This window comes from Aegilops tauschii, chromosome 3, assembly GCF_002575655.3.
Source record: "Aegilops tauschii subsp. strangulata cultivar AL8/78 chromosome 3, Aet v6.0, whole genome shotgun sequence".
In the NCBI taxonomy this organism is placed as follows: domain Eukaryota; kingdom Viridiplantae; phylum Streptophyta; class Magnoliopsida; order Poales; family Poaceae; genus Aegilops; species Aegilops tauschii.
In genome coordinates, this window is record NC_053037.3 from 402,071,326 (window position 1) to 402,093,218 (window position 21,893).

At 46.4% G+C, this 21,893-nt stretch overlaps 2 protein-coding genes across 2 annotated transcripts; one reads left to right on the plus strand and one right to left on the minus strand.

The window, feature by feature from the left end:
- The first annotated feature begins 11,029 nt into the window (after nt 1–11,029).
- On the plus strand, nt 11,030–11,728 carry LOC109761508 (protein S40-3). The gene has a single exon (XM_020320328.3). The coding sequence runs from the start codon at nt 11,116–11,118 to the stop codon at nt 11,476–11,478; it is 363 nt and encodes a 120-aa protein (XP_020175917.1). The 5' UTR covers nt 11,030–11,115; the 3' UTR covers nt 11,479–11,728.
- A 384-nt stretch (nt 11,729–12,112) lies between these two features.
- Nucleotides 12,113–16,033, minus strand: LOC109761509 (probable complex I intermediate-associated protein 30). The gene is made up of 7 exons (XM_020320329.4): nt 15,629–16,033; nt 14,846–14,959; nt 13,815–13,877; nt 13,205–13,296; nt 12,878–12,958; nt 12,700–12,798; nt 12,113–12,627 (listed from the first exon to the last, which is right to left on the minus strand). The coding sequence occupies exons 1-7, from the start codon at nt 15,678–15,680 to the stop codon at nt 12,439–12,441; spliced, it is 690 nt and encodes a 229-aa protein (XP_020175918.1). The 5' UTR covers nt 15,681–16,033; the 3' UTR covers nt 12,113–12,438.
- Between the last annotated feature and the right edge of the window lie 5,860 nt (nt 16,034–21,893).

The window sequence follows — 21,893 nt, forward strand, 5'->3', positions numbered from 1 at the left end:
CATACTGTGGCCAGATGCAGCCCAGGATCCCGTGGTAGCTCAGGTGCACTACTCTCAGGACGACGGCGATGAAGACGACGACGAGTACTCCGGCGAGGACCGCCGTCCGACCAAGGCGCCCAACCGGCAGAAAGCTTCTTCCCCCATCGACATCCCCGGAAAGACCGGTAGGGCTACTGGTGCAAAAGCGCCGGCTCAGCAGGCCGGGTTCAGCAAGTTCGGCGCGAGCCTTGCGGGCGCCGGCGGCGCCAGCGTGATGATCGGCAGCCAAGTCTTCGTGCCGCCGCACGTCATCGTCGATCGGAGGGCCAAGAGGGACACGGCGATGCTGATGCTCCTCGACGCGCCCAAGGTCGGGAGAGTGAGGGCGATGGTGATGCTCGAGTAGCACCGAAAGTTTTTTTTCCCACCCTACCGAAAGTTTTCGTCGGAAATGTTCGCTTCATTTCAAATAATTTTGAGTCATTTTGTGGAATTGACGTGAAAAAAGCTGAAGGGCTGAAGAAATGCATGTATCCGTGGTCACACCTACGTCTATTTGAAAGAGAATTCTACTCATGCTTATCCGTTCACTATCTGTTTTTTTTTGGACCACTATCTTATTTTCACATACGTGTGGGCACAGAGGAAGATGGCAGTCATCTGTCATACAGTCAATAATGCCATTCTTAATAGCTGATTAACCTTCATGAGAAGTTAATATTACACTCGTTATTAACTTGATCCACACAAGTTTAACACAGTATCTCTTACTTCCTCGCCAAGGAAAACTCTGGGCATGCCCCCGGACAGGAGCAGTACCATGCTTGGACGCAAAAGGAAAGTAATCCCCCACTCCCAGCGAGAAATAATTAAGTAGAGTGCAAACTTATCCTTCAAGAAGGGAGGAATATATGTGCGTTGAACATTTCCAATTAAACCTAACCTCTCCCCAAGATTTACAGCTGTTGGAGGGCAAGCATATACATGAGCGCAAGCACCGGCGAACCCTATATCATTTCATTTCCTCCGGAGCATACAATTGGACACGTCGTATATAACCTTATCTTCTTCCTCCTCCTCTCTCCCTTGATTACGTGTGCAAATGCCCTCAAGCAACCTCTCCTACTCGTCCGGATGTGCACGTCAGTACAGGTGTCTGCATGCCATTGTTGGTGCAGTGCACGAGTTCCTCTCTGGATTTTGTTGGGTAGCTGGCTTGCGAGCTGTGACCACTTGCATGAAATGATGAAAGACACTATTCTGTGGCTGACCTTGTGGTGGTGTGGGTGGTCTGGCCAATGGAAATGGGAGCACTCTTCTCCGGTTTCTTGCGTGACATTTATATTTCTCACAGTTTGTAGCCCACCTGTTCACTCTCACGGCCTCATGTTCTCGTGCGACAGCCACCGTGCCAGTATAAACAACTCAGCAATCAATCATTGACTTACCAGAAGAGTCTAATTAATTCCCCTATCCAAGATGACACGCCCATTGGCTTGCGTGGCAGAATGACAGATTTTGTACTACTTGTCATCCCGGCAGTACTACTACTATTCGGCTTTTATTACGAAAGAGAAAAAAGTGTGTGAGAGAGAGATGCGAAAATCCCTTTTAGAGGCCGAGCTTCAATAAGGACGGTTTTTGAAAAATTTAAAATTCATCAAAATTCATATTTTTACATTTCAAAAAATTCTGAAAAAAATATAGATATACATGAAGGCGTAATGCACAAGTGTGTAAATTTTCAGTACGAAATGCGTTGAAATAAGGGTTGTGCAAAAAAGAAAAATATGGGGCTTTTTAACACATGGTACTATTCATCCTTCCAGGTCATAAATTTATCTTTTTTGTACACATTGCATTTCAAGGTATTTTATCCTGACAATTTACACACATATGCATAACATCCTTGTTTACTTGTACATATTTTTTCAGATTATTTTTAAAACTGAAAAAAATTTGAATTTTGAACATTTCAAAGAAAAAGGCCTCCATGGAGAACCTCATGCGACTTCTTTTTTCTTTGAGAAAACTTCCAATCTATTCATTTTCAATCATTGTAGTACAACGAACATCAGAGATAATAAAAATTACATTCAGATCCGTAGACCACCTAGCGACGACTACAAACACTGAAGCGAACCGAAGGCGTGCCGCTGTCATTGTCCCTCCTCGCCGGAGCCGGTCAAAACTTGTCGTAGTAGACAGTCCGGAAGTCATCGTGCTAAGGCCCCATAGGACCAACGCAACAGAACAACAACCGCCGCCGAGGAAGAGTAGCGTAAATCGGAAGGATCCAATCTGAAAACACATGAACATGAACAACCACTAGTAGAAAAAGGGCCATTTGTCCCGGTTTTTAAGGGCCTTTTGTCCCGGTTGTTGAACCGGGACTAAAGTGTCGTTACTAATGCCCTGGGCCTTTAGTCCTGGTTCTTACATGAACCGGTACGGATGGGCCTCCACGTGGCCCGTGCGGCGAGCCCAGGAAGGAGGCCCGTTGGTCCCGGTTGGTGGCACAAACCGGGACCAATAGGCATCCACGCATCAGCAGCTGGCAGGAGCTGAGGTTTTTTTTTAAAGAGGGTGGTTTAGGGGTTTTGGGGGGTTAATTTAGGTGTTTCATATATTGTGTTATGTAGCTAATTAATAGAGAGAAGTGTCCTCTCTTATCTCCGTGCTTCGTCGACGTACGCTACGTATTATACGTATAGAGAGGACTCGACACGCTAGCTAGTAAGCAAATGAAGGAAACAGAAGATCGTCATGAACATATGCATACAGAGAGAAGTGATATCGACCACCTCTCCTTCTCCGAGAGATTGGTCGAACAACAAGTTCTCGTATATCTATCCGACACTACTGACTACATATATACAATATAATTATCTCTTACAATATAATCTCCTAATTATATATGAAGTCAAGGTCCACATGGTATTCTCCGTCTTTAGCGATCACGTGGTCAAGGAAGAATGCCGCCAATTCCTCTTGAATTGCTCGCATACGATCTGGTGGTAGGAGTTCTTCCCGCATCCGAAAGATCTAATTTGAAGAAGGGGGTCTATATATATATATATATATATATATATATATATATATATATATATATATATATAGATAAATGAAACTCAACACAAATGATGGTAATAAAATAAAATTGTGAATATTATTGCTTACGCACTTCATATTGTTCGTCAGAGTAGCCCCGCTCACAGGTCGTGTGACGGATGGACTCGCAAACGTAGTATCCACAGTAATTATTCCTGGCTTCCTGCCACAACCACTTTATAAGAAATAGAGGTCAATCAAACTGATAAGCAAGCATGCTATAAATGGTATTGATGAAACTAGCGCTTGAATCACTAGGAGATGCGCGGAACATGCTAGTAGTACTTACTTTCGGGTGTCTAAATTGCAGCTTCTTCGGCAGTCCCGGAGCTTTTTTGGTGAATTTTGTCCAAACCCTGCCAGACAAAGAAAACAATTACTTGATATTAGGAAATGAACAAAGTTGCTAATATGGTGCGATAATGATCGATTTAACTTACTTCTCGAGCATTTCAGTCATGTCCGCATACTCCTTAGGATCTTTTCGTCTCGGGTCTAAGACGGTTACTAGTCCCTGCTCAAGCTTAATCTCTAGGAGAATATAGTGGAAGCTGCGGACACATGCATAACTCATCAATTACATTACTATAACCTGGACTAATAAAGGAAACCGAATATGCACAAGACAGTAACACTCACTTGAAGTTGTAAGGAAAGAGTATTATATCTTTGTTTTCATTTATTACGAACGATCGTAGCAAGTTGGCCTCGGTATTTTTGGCATGAAATTTAACCTCATTTGCATCTATGAGATTTGTGTTAATGAACCCAATATCACCGATTTGTCTTTTCTTCAATTCGGCGATCTTCAATCTGCATAATATAGTGAGGATAATTATAAATACATGCAATGAAAGAGCTGACCTATATATAGAGACTTAATGACAGAAGTAGTACTTACAGACAGTAGCAAGTGATCGTTGATTTATCGAGGGCCTGTTGATTGAAAAACTGGAAGAACTCCTCAAATGGAACATTCAACAGTTCAATTCCAAGGAGGTCATGCTCCTCTTTAACTCTCAGCGTCAAACTATTCGTCCCCCAGACTCTCTGTAGGTTTTCATGTACCATCATGGAATCTTCGCATCATCGTTGTTAGAGATTTTTCATCTTTGACGAGAGGCTTCCCGTACTCGTATCTGTGTTCGTCCACCTCTAAGAAATCATAATGTACATCGCCGGGCAGGTAATCTCCAAGATTGCTATAACCGGGCACCATCCTCGGATCATTAGCGACGATGTCGCTAGACACCTTGAGCGGGGGGGGGGGGGGGCACGATTGGTCCGCTTGTTCGCCGAGCTGGGCAATTTTTTCCCAGCTCGTCGTTCTGCTAACCTTTGATCACTGATCGTACTTCCCCACCGCTTCGCTTTGATAAATGACTTTTCAATAATGCGGTCATAGTTGGCTTTCGACGAAGACTTTGGTGGTTTCTTCAGGGCATCCAGATGCGCTTCGCTTTCACCGGATCTATCTTCTCCTCCGGAGGTGGATGTTTCTTTGCTTTCACCCCTTCAAAGAATTTCGTCACTTCGGCTCGCACGATATTCCTGTTTTCCTCCTCGGTCCTCTCGTATGGTAACTTCTCTGGAGTCTTCAGAGAAGGACCGAATCTGTATTGCCTCCCGCCTCTGGCTGTACTGCTAGACGCCGGAGCAGACGGAGTGGCTGCGGCTGTCTTCTTTCGTGCTTGCTTATGAGGCGGATGAGAAGGACTACGACGCTCCGGAGCAGCCGGAGCGGCGGCGAGTCTCTTCCGCCCTTGCTGGCAAGGCGGAGAAGGAGGAGGCTGGCTGCTCGAGCGCGCCGGCACAGGCGGAGAAGGAGGCGGAGTGCCGCCACGCGCCGGAGAAGGAGGCTGAGTGCCCTGATCACTCGCCGGAGGAGGAGGCGGACTGCCCTGACTCGCCGGAGGAGGAGGAGGCGGAGGCGTCCAGTTCGGCAGGTTGATGAGCTCCTTCCGCCATAGGCATGGAGTCTTCAGAGAAGAACCCAGCCGAGTCTCCCCTTCACCCGTAAGGTGGTCAAGCTGGAGGTCCTCAAATCCGTCGTTATTTGATCCACCATCACCCTAGCATATCCTTCTGGAATCGGCCGCAGTGGTAGGTTGCGCCAGGTTCAGTAGGTAAAACAGAGCCAACAGCCGCCTTGACTTTGAAGTTCTGCCATTGCGTCATAAGGTGGCAATGTTGAGACTCTGTGATAGCATCCACGGGGTAGCTAGCAGGAGCCGTGAAGACAGGCTCCTGCTGAAGCAGCTCGGTGGAAGCCACGCTGCTTCTCCGCTAAGATGGCAGGGTAGCTTCGGGGGAAGCTTCGGCAGGTCGTTTGCTGCGATTTTCTTCTCGTTCATCTATCGCTAGTACCCTTGCGTGCATCGCCTGCAGTTGGGTATGCTCCTGTTTCTTCCTCCTGTCCTGGCATTTGTAATCGCCTGCGTCCGGAAACCCAGCCTTCCATGGAACGGAGCCTGGCGTGCCTCATGTCCGTCCAGGGTGCTCAGGATTCCCGAGGGCCATTGTGAGCTCGTCGTTCTCTCTGTCTGGAACGAACGTCCCTTTCTGGGCTGCATCGATATACTCCTGAAGCCTCGTGACTGGTATTCTCATTTGCTCGTTCGTCCAAACGCACTTCCCTGATACAAGGTCCAAAGTTCCGCCAGCCCCGAAGAACCAAGTCCGGCAATGGTCTGGCCACCTGAATGTCTCTGGTTCGACCCCTTTATCAAGAAGGTCATTCTCAGCCTTGGCCCACAACGGCCGGGCTTTGAGGTAGCCACCTGGCCCCTTGCGACGGTGAAGCTTCTTCTTCGCAGCATGCTTCTTGTTTGTCACTGGCATCTTCTTACTCTTGTCCGATGTCTTGTGGGCCACAAATGCGGGCCAGTGATCTCTGATCTTCTCATACCGGCCGATAAATTCTGGTGTCTCTTCTTTGTCGAAAATCTTTTCAGCTCATTCTTCCACCTCCTGAATAGTTCTGCCATCTTCTTAAGAGCATGAGACTTGATCAATTGCTCTTTAACTGGCTTCTCTGGATCCTCCTCTGGCGGTAGGGTGAAATTTGCCTTCAGCGCGGTCCAAAGATCTTCTTTCTGCATATCGGAGACATAAGACACCTCAGGTTCTTCTTTAGCCGGCTTTAACCATTGGTAGATGCTGATCGGGATCTTGTCCCTAACAAGAACCCCGCACTGAGCAGCAAATGCTTCCTTTGTCCGGATGGGTTCAATCGGCATGCCATCGCGCGCGATTTCTATGATCTCAAACCTTTCATCCGAGCGCAAATTTTTCTTCGGGCCTCGTCTCTTTACCGAAGTTGTGCTCGATCCGGAGGACTAGAAAAAAGAAGAAAGACGAGGGTTCATTAATATATGTGTACATACCAAAAACAATTAATGCATCAATTAGCTAGCTATATATAGTCAGCACATGCTTAATTAATATATATACCTGGCCGGACTCCGTTCGGTCCCCGGAGCCGTCATCACGGTGTCCTTCTTGCACCGGCATTGGGTCACCGGAGCCATCATGATCATGTCCTTCCTCCTCCATTGTTCGATCACCGTAGTATGCTTCTTCACCCTCTCCTTCCAGACCATCCGTGTCGTTGAGAAACGACAAGACGGCCTCACTTCCTTGTGCGGTTATGTCCCCCGACATCGCTTCTTTTGCTTCGTCTCGGGGGTCCATAGTTTCTGCTAATTTTTACAACATGGCAATTATTATTCAAACGGTGCCGGGGGGTGCTCCCGTGGTATAAGTTATCACGGTCGAGAGGGTATATATATCGACCGCCCCTCATGTCGAAGTTATCCGGGAGGGGGTTATATCGACAACGACGTACGACATACATACATTGGAAAATAATGTTATCGGGGAGGGGGTATATCGAACCCCCCCCTCGTGTTGAAGTTATCGGGGCGGGGTATATCAACAACGACATACCCGATAAAAAAATAAGAAGACGAAGAAGAAATAAAAAGAGGAGAAGAAGAAAGGAATAGAGGAGAAGATCGAAGAAAAAAAGAAGAAAAAAAAGAGGAGAAGAAGAAAGGAATAGAGGAGAAGAAGAGAAAATAGAAGAAAATAGAAAATTTTCTATTTTCTCTTCTTCTCCTCTATTCCTTTCTTCTTCTCCTCTTCTTTTTCTTCTTTTTTCCTCTTCTTATTTATTTCTCATCTTCTTCCTCTCCTCTTCTTCTCCTTTCTTCCTCTTCTTATTTTCCTTTTTCCTCTCATTCTTTTTCTTCTTCTTCCTTTCCTAGCTAGATATATAAAACTTTTCTAAAAATGTAATTTTTGCATATATAAAACTTTTTCTTCTTCCTTATTCTTCCTTCTATTCCTTCTTCCTAAATATATAAAACTTTTCTAAAAATTAAACTAACCTAAAATGTACTAAATCAGAGAACATATATAGATAAAACTTTTCTAAAAATCTAACTTTTGCATATATGTATTTTTAAAACATCATTACAATTGAAAAAATACATACATACATACAAAAAACATGTAAAAAATACATACATACATATATGAACATACATAAAAAAATAAATATATCTAAAAAATACATACATACATATATGAAAATCTAAAAACATGTAAAAAAATAGCATGTATAAGTAAAAAAATAGCACGGCGGCGGCAGGGCCGGCAGAGGCGCGGTGCTCACAGAGGGAGGAGTGCGCGGCGGGCGGCGTCGGGGCGAGCAGGGGCGCGGGGAGTGGCGCGGTGACGGCGTCGGGGCAGGAGCGGCGCGTGGCGGGGCAGGGGCAGCGCGCGTCGGGGCAGGGACGGCGCGCGGCGACGACGTCCGGCGAGGGTGCGGCGACGGTGACGGCGGGGGCGTCAGGCAGCCTGGCGGCGTCGATGTGCTCGGCGTCGTCGGGGGCAACTGTGGTGATGAACTCTGCAAAATTGCTAAGTGCTACTTATATACCAAGAGCATTGGTCCCGGTTCATCCCACAAACCGGGATCAATGCAACCTTTAGTCCCGGTTGGTGCCACCAACCGTGACCAAAGGTCAGTTTTCGGCAGCCCAAAGGGCGGGAAGCGGCGGCCTTTGGTCCCGGTTTGTGGCGCCAACCGGGACTAAAGGGGGTGCACTGGTACCGGTTCGTGCCACAAATTATGTAAAACATTTCAATGCAACAAGAAATGCGATCATAATCGCAACCAAGGTAACAATTGATCCAACTGCATAATGATACCAAGCCTCGGTATGAATGGCATATTTTCTAATCTTTCTAATCTTCAACCGCATTGCATCCATCTTGATCTTGTGATCATCGACGACATCCGCAACATGCAACTCCAATATCATCTTCTCGTCCTCATTTTTTTTATTTTTTCCTTTAAGTAATTATTTTCTTCTTCAACTAAATTTAACCTCTCGACAATAGGGTCGGTTGGAATTTCCGGTTCAACCACCTCCTAGATAAATAAAATATATGTCACGTTGGTCGGCATAATTGTCATAAACAATAAATGAACCAAATAGTTATAAAAAGATATTATATACCACATCCGAATCATAGACAGGACGAGGGCCGGCGGGGGCGGATACCAAAACCGTCGCACTGTATAATAATAAGGAATAATAAAAGTAAGAAAATTAGACAAGTATCTATCTCAAGTAAGAATTTTTTTTTCTTTCAGAAAGAAGATAAGAACAAGAGGCTCACCACGGTGGTGCCGGCGACGAGATCGGCGCGGGCGATTGACGGCGGTGAAGACGGGGACGGGACGTGACGGACCGCTAAACCTGGACAAATCTCGGGGGAAATGGAGCTCGGAGGTCGAGTTTCGAGAGGAGAAAGATTAACTAGTGTGGCTCAGACATTTCATCGAACACCTCATGTGCATAGGAGGTGAGCTAGAGCACCCAAATGCCCTCCCCTCGCCGGCCAGAAAAAACAGAGCAATCTGGAGTGCTCTGCTATGGCGATGGGGTATATATAGGCAGCTCATTTGTCCCGGTTTGTGGCTGAAACCGGGACTAAAGCCAAGCAATCTGTCTCGGTTCAAGCCAAGAACCGGGACCAATGGTTGTGGGCCAGGAGCGACGCACATTGGTCCCGGTTCATGCCTAGAACTGGGACAAATGGGTCCCCACGAACCGGGACCAATGCCCACGAGGCCCCGGCCGGCCCCCATGGGCTAACGAGTCGGGACGAATGCCCCATGGGTCCCGGTTCGTGACTGAACCGGGACTAATGGGCTTGCCCTGCCCGAACCAAAGCCCTGTTTTCTACTAGTGAACCTACGACCAGATCCGAGCAAATCCACAAAGGACAGATCTGCCAGAGACACACCTTCACACGCCCACCAATGATGCTAGACACACCATCAGGACGGGGCTAGGTGGGGAGAACCTTATTCCATCTTCAGGGAGGCGCTGTCCTCTCGTCTTTCTGAGCAGGACACAAACCCTAACAAAACGCGAAGAAACATTTGAAAACAGAGCCCTCCCGCCAGCAAGGGCCGAGATCCACCTTGCTGCCATGGCCCTAAGACCAACAGAGACGAGGCAGGAAACCCTAGACTTTTCTTGGAGAGGAGGCAGCCCGCTTCTCATGCGACTTCTTTTGCTATGTGAAATTTTTACCTAGTACTACTTGTGATATTTGAACAGTTTCATGTGAGTTCTAGGCCAAAAGTTTTTGTACAACACGGAAATACCCGTTGGAACGCTCAAGGCCCCAACACGTTGCCCTAAGCTAGTGTGGGAGGAGAGATTTGGTAGCAAGTCGTCATTGACTTCCAAAACTATACACGAAGTACCAACGTCCAACGATAAATAACGGACGGATTGGGCATTCGGCCTACGCGAGCAAATCCTGGGATTCCCATCCTTTAGCTTTGCCTGCAGTGCACACGGCAATGACGAAACCAATGATCGCACTCGTAATGGTGTGACTGCAACCGGTCCGATGGCGCAGCAGCAGCAGTACACACGCGTCCTCGAAATGATTAGCAAAGCGCAGGCCGATGGATTCCGTTTGCTTCCAAGCCAGAGGACCAAAGGCTACACGAGTAGGTCCGTGAGAGCGTCGCAGGGGACGCGTGTGACGCGGTCGAGGATTAATTAATCTGGATCAAGCCTGGCGTAATCTTGACGTGCTTTAAAAATGGGATCTCGCGCTCGTGTATTCGGCGAGTCTCGTCAGAGCTGCTGCGCGCCGTGCTTTAGATAATGATATAACTTTCAAAGAATTTCACCACCTTGTTTGTAAATCTTATATTCTCTATCTGAAGGTGTATGTGGCACCTTGGTCACCTGCCACCAATGATCGGATCCATGATTAGTAGTACTCCCACCATCTTAAATGTAAGTTTTTCTAGAGATTTTAACAAGTGATTATATACGAAATAAAATGAGTGAATCTAAATTCTAAATTGGCAAGTTTATCGTCATATCGGCTGATTTATCGGCCGAATTATCTTATCGGTCAGACACCGGTAAGCAATGAATCGGCCGATTTATCGAATATCGGAAAATATCTTAAACAGTGATCTACATACATTCGTATGTTGTAGTTCATTTAAAATGTCTAAAAGGACCCGTATTTAAGAACGGAGGGAGTAGTACATTAAGTACCAAATGGAAGAAAGAAAATAGAGGGAGAAACTGATCGCTCGCGCTTGTATATATACGACCAAAATAGATTGCAGCTTCTTCCTTTAAAATCTGAAAAAACAGATTGCAGCTTCATGTCGACCAACTTTATTTCTATTTTTTTTTAGTGGTACTTTATTTCTATGTGTGTGACCCTGTGGATTGGATCAGCCTTTATTTGACCTGGCTCGGTAGGCCCGCGATCCGGTTCCGGCCTCATCCTCCACGCGGCTGCCGCCGCCGTACGTGGGAAGCTACACCTACACACACGGCATGGTGCCACACCGCCTATATATACGCGCTTCCCCGTCACAGGATAGACCAAAAAGATCACCGAGCTTCCAATCCAATTCCTCCCCAGTGTAAAATACCTGCGCGAGCACAAAACCGCACAGATATGTCGACGGTGGAGGAGGAGCTGTCCGAGTGCGAGGTGCTGTGGCCGGAGACGCGCCACGGCGCTCCGGGGAGCGCGTGGGGGTCATCGACGGCGGCTCCCAGGGCCTCCAGGGACCACCGGCAGTGCTCCGCGCCGGTGGACATTCCCAGGGCCGCGCACCTGCCCGGCGGGCGCGCTGGCCTGGACGACGACGAGGAGGACGGCGCCATGGTGCCGCCGCACCTGATGGTGTCGCGAAGGTGGTCGGAGGGGAAGGCGGCGGCGGCGTTCTCGCTGCGGTCCGGGCCCGGGCGGGCGCACCGGGACCTCAACAACCTGCGCAACTCCGTGCTGCGGATGACCGGCTTCATCGAAGGGTGACGAGGCGGACCCGTCATTTGTGCATATGAGAGAAAAGTCAGTCACCACGCGTTTTCTCGACGGTGTTGGCCAGTCAATTTTGTTCGGCTCATCTTCCCCGTCGTCACCAATCAAATTAATTAGTCTCCCTTGGTTGATGCAAATCAGCCAGTAGTGAGTTAGGATTTATTTTTTTTCGGAATGAAATAAGTAGTGATTTCACGTTTGTACTACGAGTATGAGATTCTTCAGATTAAACCGTCCATTTTAACATCCTTGTCCGGAGAAGTTTCTGTTGCCGTCGCATGTCGGCACGGGCTTTTGATCAATCCTGTGGAATTTTTTTTACTGTTTGACAACAGAGCAAGCCTGATAGGTCGAAGTACCGAGCAAAAAACGTGCGATTTAGCAGGTGAACAATTCAAAAATGCTAAAGAAAACATCAACTAGGCTTCACGGAAACAGGCAACAGTTTGTACAGAATGAGCATCTATCATCTACTCCCTCCGTTCCTAAATATAAGTCTTATAGAGATTTCACTATGCACCACACTATGCACCACACACGGATGTTTACACATTTTGGTCCGTATGTAGTCCATAGTGAAATCTCTACGAAGACTTATACTATTTCGGAACGGAGGGAGTAGACGGTAGCACGAAAAGGTCCATGACATGAAGGAAAAATCTTTATTCAATGGCGCTGAACCGACAACTATTTCCAAGGTTACTGCTCTGATACAAAGTGAAGCATTTCATGCTACAATGGATGCAGGAGTCGACAATCTGCGGTGTGATGGTTTTACCGGTAGTACTCTTCGTTATTGACGACACTCATCTATCGCCGTAGGACAAAGTAGCTGCATACAGGATGAGATTCTCTTTTGTGAAGGAGGTTGGCAAGCAAACTGGAAGGAAAACGCTTGGAATTTTAGGCCCAGAAACATCTATCCTGTGAAAGCCGAAAGACAAAATGCGCAAATCACAGTGACCTCATCGCCTTGATCCAATCAACGTCTAATCTAAAATCGCCTGGCCCAGTCTTAGCACCAGGAACGCCGCCTTCTGCATTTAACGAGAGAGACATTCCCACGACGCGAGAAGGATTCATTTCCATGTTCGCTTCGATCACATTTCCTTTCCATGTAGGTAAGTAGCTATCGAGAGGGATCTGGATGGGAAAACAGAGTGGTGTTTTATCATGAACAAACACATAATTGCCAGTTGCGACAAGAGAAATTACCTTCAGGATTCGCCAGCTACCATGAGGCACGTACACGAAAGCCTGCCACGAGTTATCTTCCTCTTGTCCAGGTGAATTTACCCAGTTCTCTGTGTATATCTGCACAAAAATTCAGATTATGGAACATTATATTGACTGGACATCAATAGTTCATTATTTTTGCTAGGCGTATACGTACAGTAGATATGTAGGTTCTCCCATCCCCTCTGAGCTTCATTGCTATTGTATCATATGAATCAAGATCGATGTAACCATCAAACTGAAACAAAGAATCGCATGAAGTCAGCAGAATAGTATCTACATACTGCGACTGCTCAAAATTAGAAATCCTTGTTATTTCGTGGATAGCATTATGGTGTCTATTTAAAGATACAATACTTTCTACTTTTTAAAATTAACAGACCATCATTCTCAATTTAACAGCATCATTTTACTAGTGTTGTGATTAGCTAGTCCATAGACACCCTTCACCAGCTACATCCCTAAGTGCAGACAGAACGCATACCTTCTTTGATCGCATTCCACAGAAACCACTCCGCCTGATCCTCCATGGTGATCCCTCGGACATATCCAAGGAGAGGTTGCCAGAAAAGACACCTTCCCGAGTGCACATGTTGGTTAAATCGTTGCAAAAACTGTCAAGCTAAAAATTAATCTGAGCTAGTAAGGAATACGGTCTACGGAAGTCATGAATAAATGGATTTCATGTTTCATATTCAACTGCTATTAACCAGTACATACAAAAGATAGCAGTTGATATTCCCTGCTACACTAGACTAGTACAGACAAATGACAATGAACAGTACTACAAGGCATTCCCTTTTTTAGACAGCAAATAAATGGATTTCATGTTTCATATAATTATATTCAACTGTTATAACCAGTGCATAGAAAAGATAGCAGCTGATATTCCCTGCTAAACTAGACTAGCACAGACAAATGACAATGAACAGTACTACAAGGCATTCCCTTTTTTAGACAGAGATTAAGCGTATTTCTCCTCTTAGATTCTACATGACTGCAGTTACATACCACATACGAACTGGAAAATAATGCGAGCTATACTTCAAAAGATTGGGCCAGCTGGAAAATTAAGCATGTCAAAAACATAGTACCAGTTGATGAAGTATCTCCACCAGAAACACTATCAGTTATCTCCAGTGATGCAGATGATAAACCTGGAGAACAACACCGTGCAATCATATTATCTCATAGATGCAATTACAAGTTTGATATAAGTTCCGTTTTACAAAAAGGTGTCAGAGGGACGGTATATAAATTTAATACAGATGTCAGAGAGATAATCATCTGTGGTGAAGAAAACAGGTTATCAAATTTCCATCATCAGACGTAATCATCTGTGGTGGAGAAAACAGGTTAATAAATTTCCATCAGACGTAAGAAGCAATCCCATGAAAATTACTGTAAGCCATGAGGCACTACACAGTCTTGATGTTTTACTCATCTATAAAGAAAGTAAACTAGTACAATACATTGGTATCAGATATAATACTCTACAGTATGCACAAAGGAAATGGACAGTGATGCTCTACTGTAGCACATATCCTTACAAAGGATTAGACCATACATCAGGAAGATTCTAAGTACCAGAACTCAATAGCAAATCATTTTATGTTGTTCTCCGGAAGAAGAGAGCTTTTCCTGACTTTATTCATTTTTGCTCGAAACAAGGAAGATACAGTGGTATTAGATATAATACTCTGCGGTGAGCACAAATGAAGTAGACAGTAATGTTCTACTGCAGCACATAACCTTAGGAAGGACTACACTATCTAAGTACCAGAACTCAATAGCATATCATTTTATGTTCTCTGGAAGAAGAGAGTTTTTCTTGACTTTATTCATTTTTTGTTCGAAACAAGGAAGTACCATGGGCGCCTAAATCAGTAACATATTCATCTAAAGACAACATTCTTCAGCAACTGAACATGTCACCTTCTTTGCATATTCCGAGAATAAAATGAGAATAACATTTTTGGTGCCAGGCAGAAATGTTGGGAATATAAATCTTTCATGAGTATCTCACAATAAAAAAGAACAAACATGCTTTACTCTATCATATCAGTTATTCAGAGAAACTGTGACAACTATATTTAAAGAAGAAAACATCAACTTGATGCATTACCTCCATACTCTGAATCCGAGTACAAGTGCCACTTCTTCACCTCATCTTTTGAATTGAAATTGAAGATGAATCTTTCACTTGGTGGAAATAAATCTTCTGAATTCCATACAACAGCTGCCAATTTGGTATATATAGTACAAGATTAATGCATAGGCCCAACATAATATGTATACTGTGATGTACTACTGTTATAAAATCCGAGCGTAATGCCATCAGAGATAAGGGGTTAAAGATGCCAAAAGAGTTGTTCAGATGACTTAGGGGAAGGTGTGAAAATTCATTGGATACATGTTGCCAATTAGAGGAGAAAATATTTGGCACCATTTTCCCTTTATATAGAAATATGATAAATTTATTTACCATACCATACAGTTAGCGAAATGCATGAGTAGTAAGTTCTTAAAAATCAACAACTAAAGGTTTATATATCAGTTTATGTTCGGAATGAAATTGAAATAGTGAATATATACTCTGGTTAGTGGTCTATTGTATTGGACTGATATCCATGGTAATTCCTATCCCAATTCGTCAGTACAAAATAACCTTGTGTGCAGTGCATCGCAGTAATCTTCAGGCTCCTAGTGAGCAAGCTAAGTTCTTCACACTGACTTGTGAGAGTAGGCATGATTCCTAGTTTCCTACGTTGACCTCTTCCAGTTAACATTTTGCACGCAACAAACAGTTCAAGATTATCATAGGCAAGACAACTATTGGTTTCGTTGAGGAAATGAACCGAATAGGCACAGCGTACCAACAAAATTGGGGTGTGTAATAGGGACCTACCTCGCTTGGTAGCGTTCACGGAAGCTTGCCAGAGCGCCCGCAGCCTCGACATGGCGAAAGCTCACTAGTACCTTTGGATCCGGAGAAGGCGAGCTTAGGATCCGAAGGGACTGGCCAGCGGACGGTGACCTGGATTGGAGGAGGAGGAGACGGGTCGGAGGTGGAGCACGGCCCGACGGTTGGAGGTGGAGCCGCTCTAGCCGGAGGAGCAGCACAAGGATGGTGGTGGGGATGAGTACCACGAGGATAGCCGGACGCGTACAGCCTTGTCCGGCGGCTAGGACCAATTTGTGGGGGAGCGCCACTGGCGTCGCGGAAAGGGGCGGCGGCGGGTCGGCGCCAGCGGAAGGGGGACGGAGGGCCTTGTCGAGGGCCAGATGGGTTAAAGGATTCAGATCACACGGTGAGAAGTGGCGTGGCCGCTGTAAGAGTTTCTTTGACCAACTCCTACCTGCCGACTCATTTCATCCGCGCGTGTTCGTTTGGATCGTTGCGGAAAGAAAAAACAGCCCAACGCACCGACCTAAACGGACACACATTAGCTTTTCGTCCACCTGCCAACCCGTTTCCGGTTCAAATTTGAGTCTCGTTTGCGTCGGCGTGGACAAGAAACGGACGCACGCGACGCGCGCTTGCTCCGCCGGTCGGTGGCACAACGACCATCATTTCCCTCCACTTGTCCAAAACCCTCCTGGCTGCTAGCGCTCCCGGCCGCTCGCCATGGACGACACGCCGACCCTCCATGCCGCCGCCGGCCTCGCCTCGTCCAGCCTCACCTCCGCCAAAGGCAAGCCCCACGCGCCCCGCGAGACCACAGTGTCGCCCAAGAAGAAGCAGCTGACGCCTGAGGAGCGGGCCTTGCAGTCGGCCAAGAGGAAGGGCCGAAGGCACACGCAGGGCGCAAGGGACGAAGCGGCGGCCAACGCCGCCCTCATCGCCGACGCACAGCAGGAGGAAACCAATGGTCGAGTCGCCGCGGCAACAAAGGAGGCCCTGGTCTACCTAGGGTTAAACCCTAGCCAGCAAGGGCTCGTCCACGCCGCCGTGGCCGCGGCCAGCACAGGCTCGTCGGCATTTCCTCGGATGATACTACCAGAGTCGCCGCGCGCATCTGCCATGTTGCCGATTCCCGGCTTCCACGTCTATTCGCAAGCCTCCCGCATCTCCAGGGAATGCTCGCCGGAGGTGGGCGTGGTGGCGCCATCCACACCCGAGCCCACTCCCCGCGGCCATCGACCTCAACGCCACGCCGGTGGCCGGTGCATCATCCTCCGGAGGGGTGAGGAAACGCCCGCGGGAGATGCCAGCCGACATGCTCCCTGGCGACCGCAACCTGTTCGACAGAATGTCGGTGGCCAGCGACGACGAAACGGCCAACCGTTTCATCATCGAGAATACCATCTTCGAAGGTGGTGCGGCGGCCGCTGCCTCCGTTGGCGGTGCCACCGCTGAGGGAGCCCTGGATTAGGGGGTCCTCGGGTGTCCGGTCTATTCGATATGGGCCGGACTGCTGGGCCGTGAAGATAAAGCAGAAGGCTATCCCCCGTGTCCGGGTAGGACTCCTATATGCATTGACGGCAAGTTTGATGTCCGGATGTACTATTTCCTTCTTCCGCAAACCGACTCTCTACAACCCTAGGCCCCTCCGGTGTGTATATAAATCGGAGGGTTTAGTCCGTAGAGGCTATCAGAATAATCATAGACTAGACAGCTAGGGCTTAGCCATTACGATCTCGAGGTAGATCAACTCTTGTAACCCCTATACTCATCGAATACAATCAAGTAGGACGTAGGGTTTTACCTCCTTTAAGAGGGCCTGAACCTGGGTAAACATCGTGTCCTCATTGTCCCCTTGTTACCATTGATCCTTAGACGCACAGCTTGGGCCCCCCTACCTGAGCTCTGCCGGTTTTGACACCGACAATGGTGCTTTCATTAAGAGCTTCGATGTGTAGTCACGAGAAGCGATCTATGGCTCGCCTTGTCATCAATGATGATATCACTTATGGAAGGAGCCTAACTTCAGGACAGGTCCTCCAGCTCGGCAGTTTCACCGTGGGTGCCCGCATGGCCATCAAGCCGACAGTGTCCCACGTGATCGTCAAACTGTTGGAAAACGTAGCATGCAATTTCAAAAAAAAAACGTACGCTCACGCAAGATCTATCTAGGAGATGCATAGCAACGAGAGGGGGAGAGCATATTCATACCCTTGAAGATCACAAAGTGGAAGCATTTATCAACGCGGTTGATGTAGTCGCACACCTTCACGATCTGTCCCGATCAAGTACCGAACGTACGGCACCTCCACGTTCAGCACACATTCAGCTTGATGACGTCCTCGCTTTCTTGATCCAGCAAGACGGACGAAGTAGTAGATGAGTTCCGGCAGCACGACAGCGTGGTGACGGTGTTGGTGAAGAACAATCTCCGCAGGGCTTCGCCAAGCACAACTGAAACTATGACAGAGGATAAACTAGAGGGGACGGGGTTGCCGGCACACGGCTTAGTGATTCTTGATGTGTCTTGGGTGCTAGCCCTGCCCCTCTATTTATATGTTGAGCCATGGGGTCGAAACTTGGAGTAAAAGCCTCCTCAAAGTCGGCTTTGCCCGAAAGGCAAGAGTCGTACTCGGACTCCAGGGCTAGACGCCAGGGTTCCCGGCGTCTACCTCCTAGACGCCAGGGTTCTGGCATCTAGCCTCTGGTCTCCGCAAAACTCCCTTTTGCACTTTACAAAAGCCTCGTGGGCTTTCCCCTTTGGCCCAAATAAAGTGTTCTCGTACCCAAACATTTCGGGAAACATCCGAAACCCCTTCCGGTGAACTCTGGAACCCTTCCGGAGACCAAACACTATTATCCCATATATCAATATTTACCTCCGGACCATTCCGGAGCTCCTCGTCATGTCTGTGATCACATCCGGGACTCCGAACAACATTCGGTTACCAACATACATAACTCATATAGTACTATATCGTCAACGAACGTTAAGCGTGCGGACCCGACGGGTTCGAGAACTATGTAGACATGACCGAGACAGTTCTCCGGTTAATAACCAATAGCGGAACCTGGATGCCCATATTGGCTCCTACATATTCTATGAAGATCTTTATCGTTCAAACCTTATGACAACATACGTAATTCCCTTTGTCCATTGGTATGTTACTTGCCCGAGATTCGATCGTCGGTATCTTCATACCTAGTTCAATCTCGTTACCGGCAAGTCTCTTTACTCATTCCGTAATACATCATCCTGCAACTAACTCATTAGTCACTTTGCTTGCAAGGCTTCTTATGATGTGTATTACCGAGAGGGCCCAGAGATACCTCTCCGATACTCAGAGTGACAAATCCTAATCTCGATCTATGCCAACCCAACAAACACCTTCAGAGATACCTGTAGAGCATCTTTATAATCACCCAGTTACGTTGTGACGTTCGATAGCACACAAGGTATTCCTCTGGTATCCGGGAGTTGCGTAATCTCATAGTCGAAGGAATATGTATTTGACATGAAGAAAGCAATAGCAATAAAACTGAACGATCAATATTCTATGCTAACGGATGGGTCTTGTCCATCACATCATTCTCCTAATGATGTGTTCTCGCTCATCAAATGACAACACATGTCTATGGTTAGGAAACTTAACCATCTTTGATTAATGAGCTAGTCTAGGAGAGGCTTACTAGGGACATGGTGTTTTGTCTATGTATCCACACATGTATCAAGTTTCCGGTTAATACAATTCTAGCATGAATAATAAACATTTATCATGATATAAGGAAATATAAAATAACAACTTTATTATTGCCTCTAGGGCATATTTCCTCCAGTCTCCCACTTGCACTAGAGTAAATAATCTAGTTCACATCGCCATGTGATTTAACACCAATAATTCACATCTTTATGTGATTAACACCCATAGTTCACATCGCCATGTGACAAATACCCAAAGAGTTTACTAGAGTAGACAATCTAGTTCACATCGCTATGTGATTAACACCCAAAGAGTACTAAGGTGTGATCATGTTTTGCTTGTGAGAGAGGTTTAGTCAATGGGTCTGCCACATTCAGATCCGTATGTATTTTGCAAATTTCTATGTCTACAATGCTCTGCATGAAGCTACTCTAGCTAATTGCTCCCACTTTCAATATGTATCCAGATTGAGACTCGGAGTCATCCGGATCAGTGTCAAAGCTTGCATCGACATAACCCTTTACGACGAACTCTTTGTCACCTTCATAACCGAGAAACATTTCCTTAGTCCTCTTTAGGTACCTAAGGATAATTTTGACCACTGTCTAGTGATCTACTCCTGGATCACTATTGTACCCCCTTTGCCAAACTCATGGCAAGGTACACAATAGGTCTGGTATACAGCATGGCATACTTTACAGAACCTGTGGCTGAGGCATATGGAGTGACTTTCATTCTCTCTCTATCTTCTGCCGTGGTCGGGTTTTGAGTCTTACTCAACTTCATACCTTACAACTTAGGCAAGAACTCCTTCTTTGACTGATCCCATTTTAACTCCTTCAAAATCTTATCAAGGTATGTACTCATCGAAAGTCTTATCAAGCGTCTTGATCTATCTCTATAGATCTTGATGCCCAATATGTAAGCAGCTTCACCAAGGTCTTTCTTTGGAAAACTCCTTCCAAACACTCCTTGATGCTTTCCAAAAAATTCTACATCATTTCCGATCAACAATATGTCATTCACATATACTTATTAGAAAGGCGGTAGTGCTACCACTCACTTTCTTGTAAATACATGCTTCACCGCAAGTCTCTATAAAACTATATGCTTTGATCAACTCATCAAAGCGTATATTCCAACTCCGAGATGCTTGCACCAGTTCATAGATGGATCGCTAGAGCTTGCACATTTTGTTAGCACCTTTAGGATTGACAAACCTTCTGGTTGCATCATATACAACTCTTCTTTAATAAATCCATTAAGGAATGCAGTTTTGATATCCATTTGCCAGATTTCATAAAATGCGGCAATTGCTAACATGATTTGGACAGACTTAAGCATCGATAGTGAGAAAATCTCATCGTAGTCAACACCTTGAACTTATCGAAAACCTTTTGCGACAAGTCGAGCTTTGTAGATAGTAACACTACCATCAGTGTCCATCTTCCTCTTGAAGATCCATTTATTCTCAATGGCTTGTCGATCATCGGGCAAGTCCACCAAAGTCCACACTTTGTTCTCATACATGGATCCTATCTCAGATTTCATGGCCTCAAGCCATTTATCGGAATCTGGGCTCATCATAGCTTCTTCATAGTTCGTAGGTTCACCATGGTCTAGTAACATGACTTCCAGAACAGGATTACCGTACCACTCTGGTGCGGATCGTGCTCTGGTAGACCTATGAGGTTTAGTAGTAACTTGATCTGAAGTTTCATGATCATCATTAGCTTTCTCTCTAGTTGGTGTAGGCATCACTAGAACGGTTTTTTGTGATGAGCTACTTTCCAATTCGAGAGAAGGTACAATTAACTCATCAAGTTCTACTTTCCTCCCACTCACTTCTTTCGAGAGAAACTCCTTCTCTAGAAAGGTTCCATTCTTGGAAACAAAGATCTTGTCTTCGGATTTGTGGTAGAAGGTGTACCCAATTGTTTCCTTAGGGTATCCTATGAAGACGCACTTCTCCGATTTGGGTTCGAGCTTATCAGGCTGAAGCCTTTTGACATAAGTGTCGCAACCCCAAACTTTAAGAAACGAAAGTGTCAGGGGAACGACACCTATGGGATCACGAGGATCCCTTCTACGGTTGGCGGGCGCGAGGCTGTGCAAAGAGCGGGTTTAGGAGATCAACACGGGGGAATTTTATCCAGGTTCGGGCCGCAAGCGATGCGTAATGCCCTACTCCTGCTGGTTTGTGTTTATCTGGTGTTCTTGGACTAGCTACAAAGCGTGCGGGGTCCAAAAAGTCTGAATACTTCCTCAGTACGCCTCGGGCCTCCTTTTATAGTCAAAGGGGTCGCCACAGTGGCACACAGGAGGTGGAAAGTATGTACAGTGTACAAGCTTATCGCCTGACATCACAGGACAAAACACATTTTATGCGCTACTTAGGTGTCATCTTGCTTTATCGGGGACTGCAACGAAGCCCGTCCCGTCCGTCGCCGCTTAGCCTCGCTCCGACGCGTGTCCAGGCTGACGAGCCGTTCAGCGCCACGCTGACTGGCTGGCTGCTGAGTTGGTGCGGTGGCAGTCTTCACGAAGATCTGCATGCCACCACGCAG

Bases quoted from the DNA above. Each gene is read 5' to 3' on its own strand.
- LOC109761508 (XM_020320328.3), top strand. From the start codon at position 11,116: ATGTCGACGGTGGAGGAGGAGCTGTCCGAGTGCGAGGTGCTGTGGCCG.
- LOC109761509 (XM_020320329.4), bottom strand. From the start codon at position 15,680: ATGTCGAGGCTGCGGGCGCTCTGGCAAGCTTCCGTGAACGCTACCAAG. The intron at 12,959-13,204 runs GTATGCGTTCTG...TCTTTGTTTCAG, and splicing joins GTGGAATGCGATCAAAGAAG to TTTGATGGTTACATCGATCT. The intron at 12,799-12,877 runs GTACGTATACGC...ATTTTTGTGCAG, and splicing joins GGAGAACCTACATATCTACT to ATATACACAGAGAACTGGGT.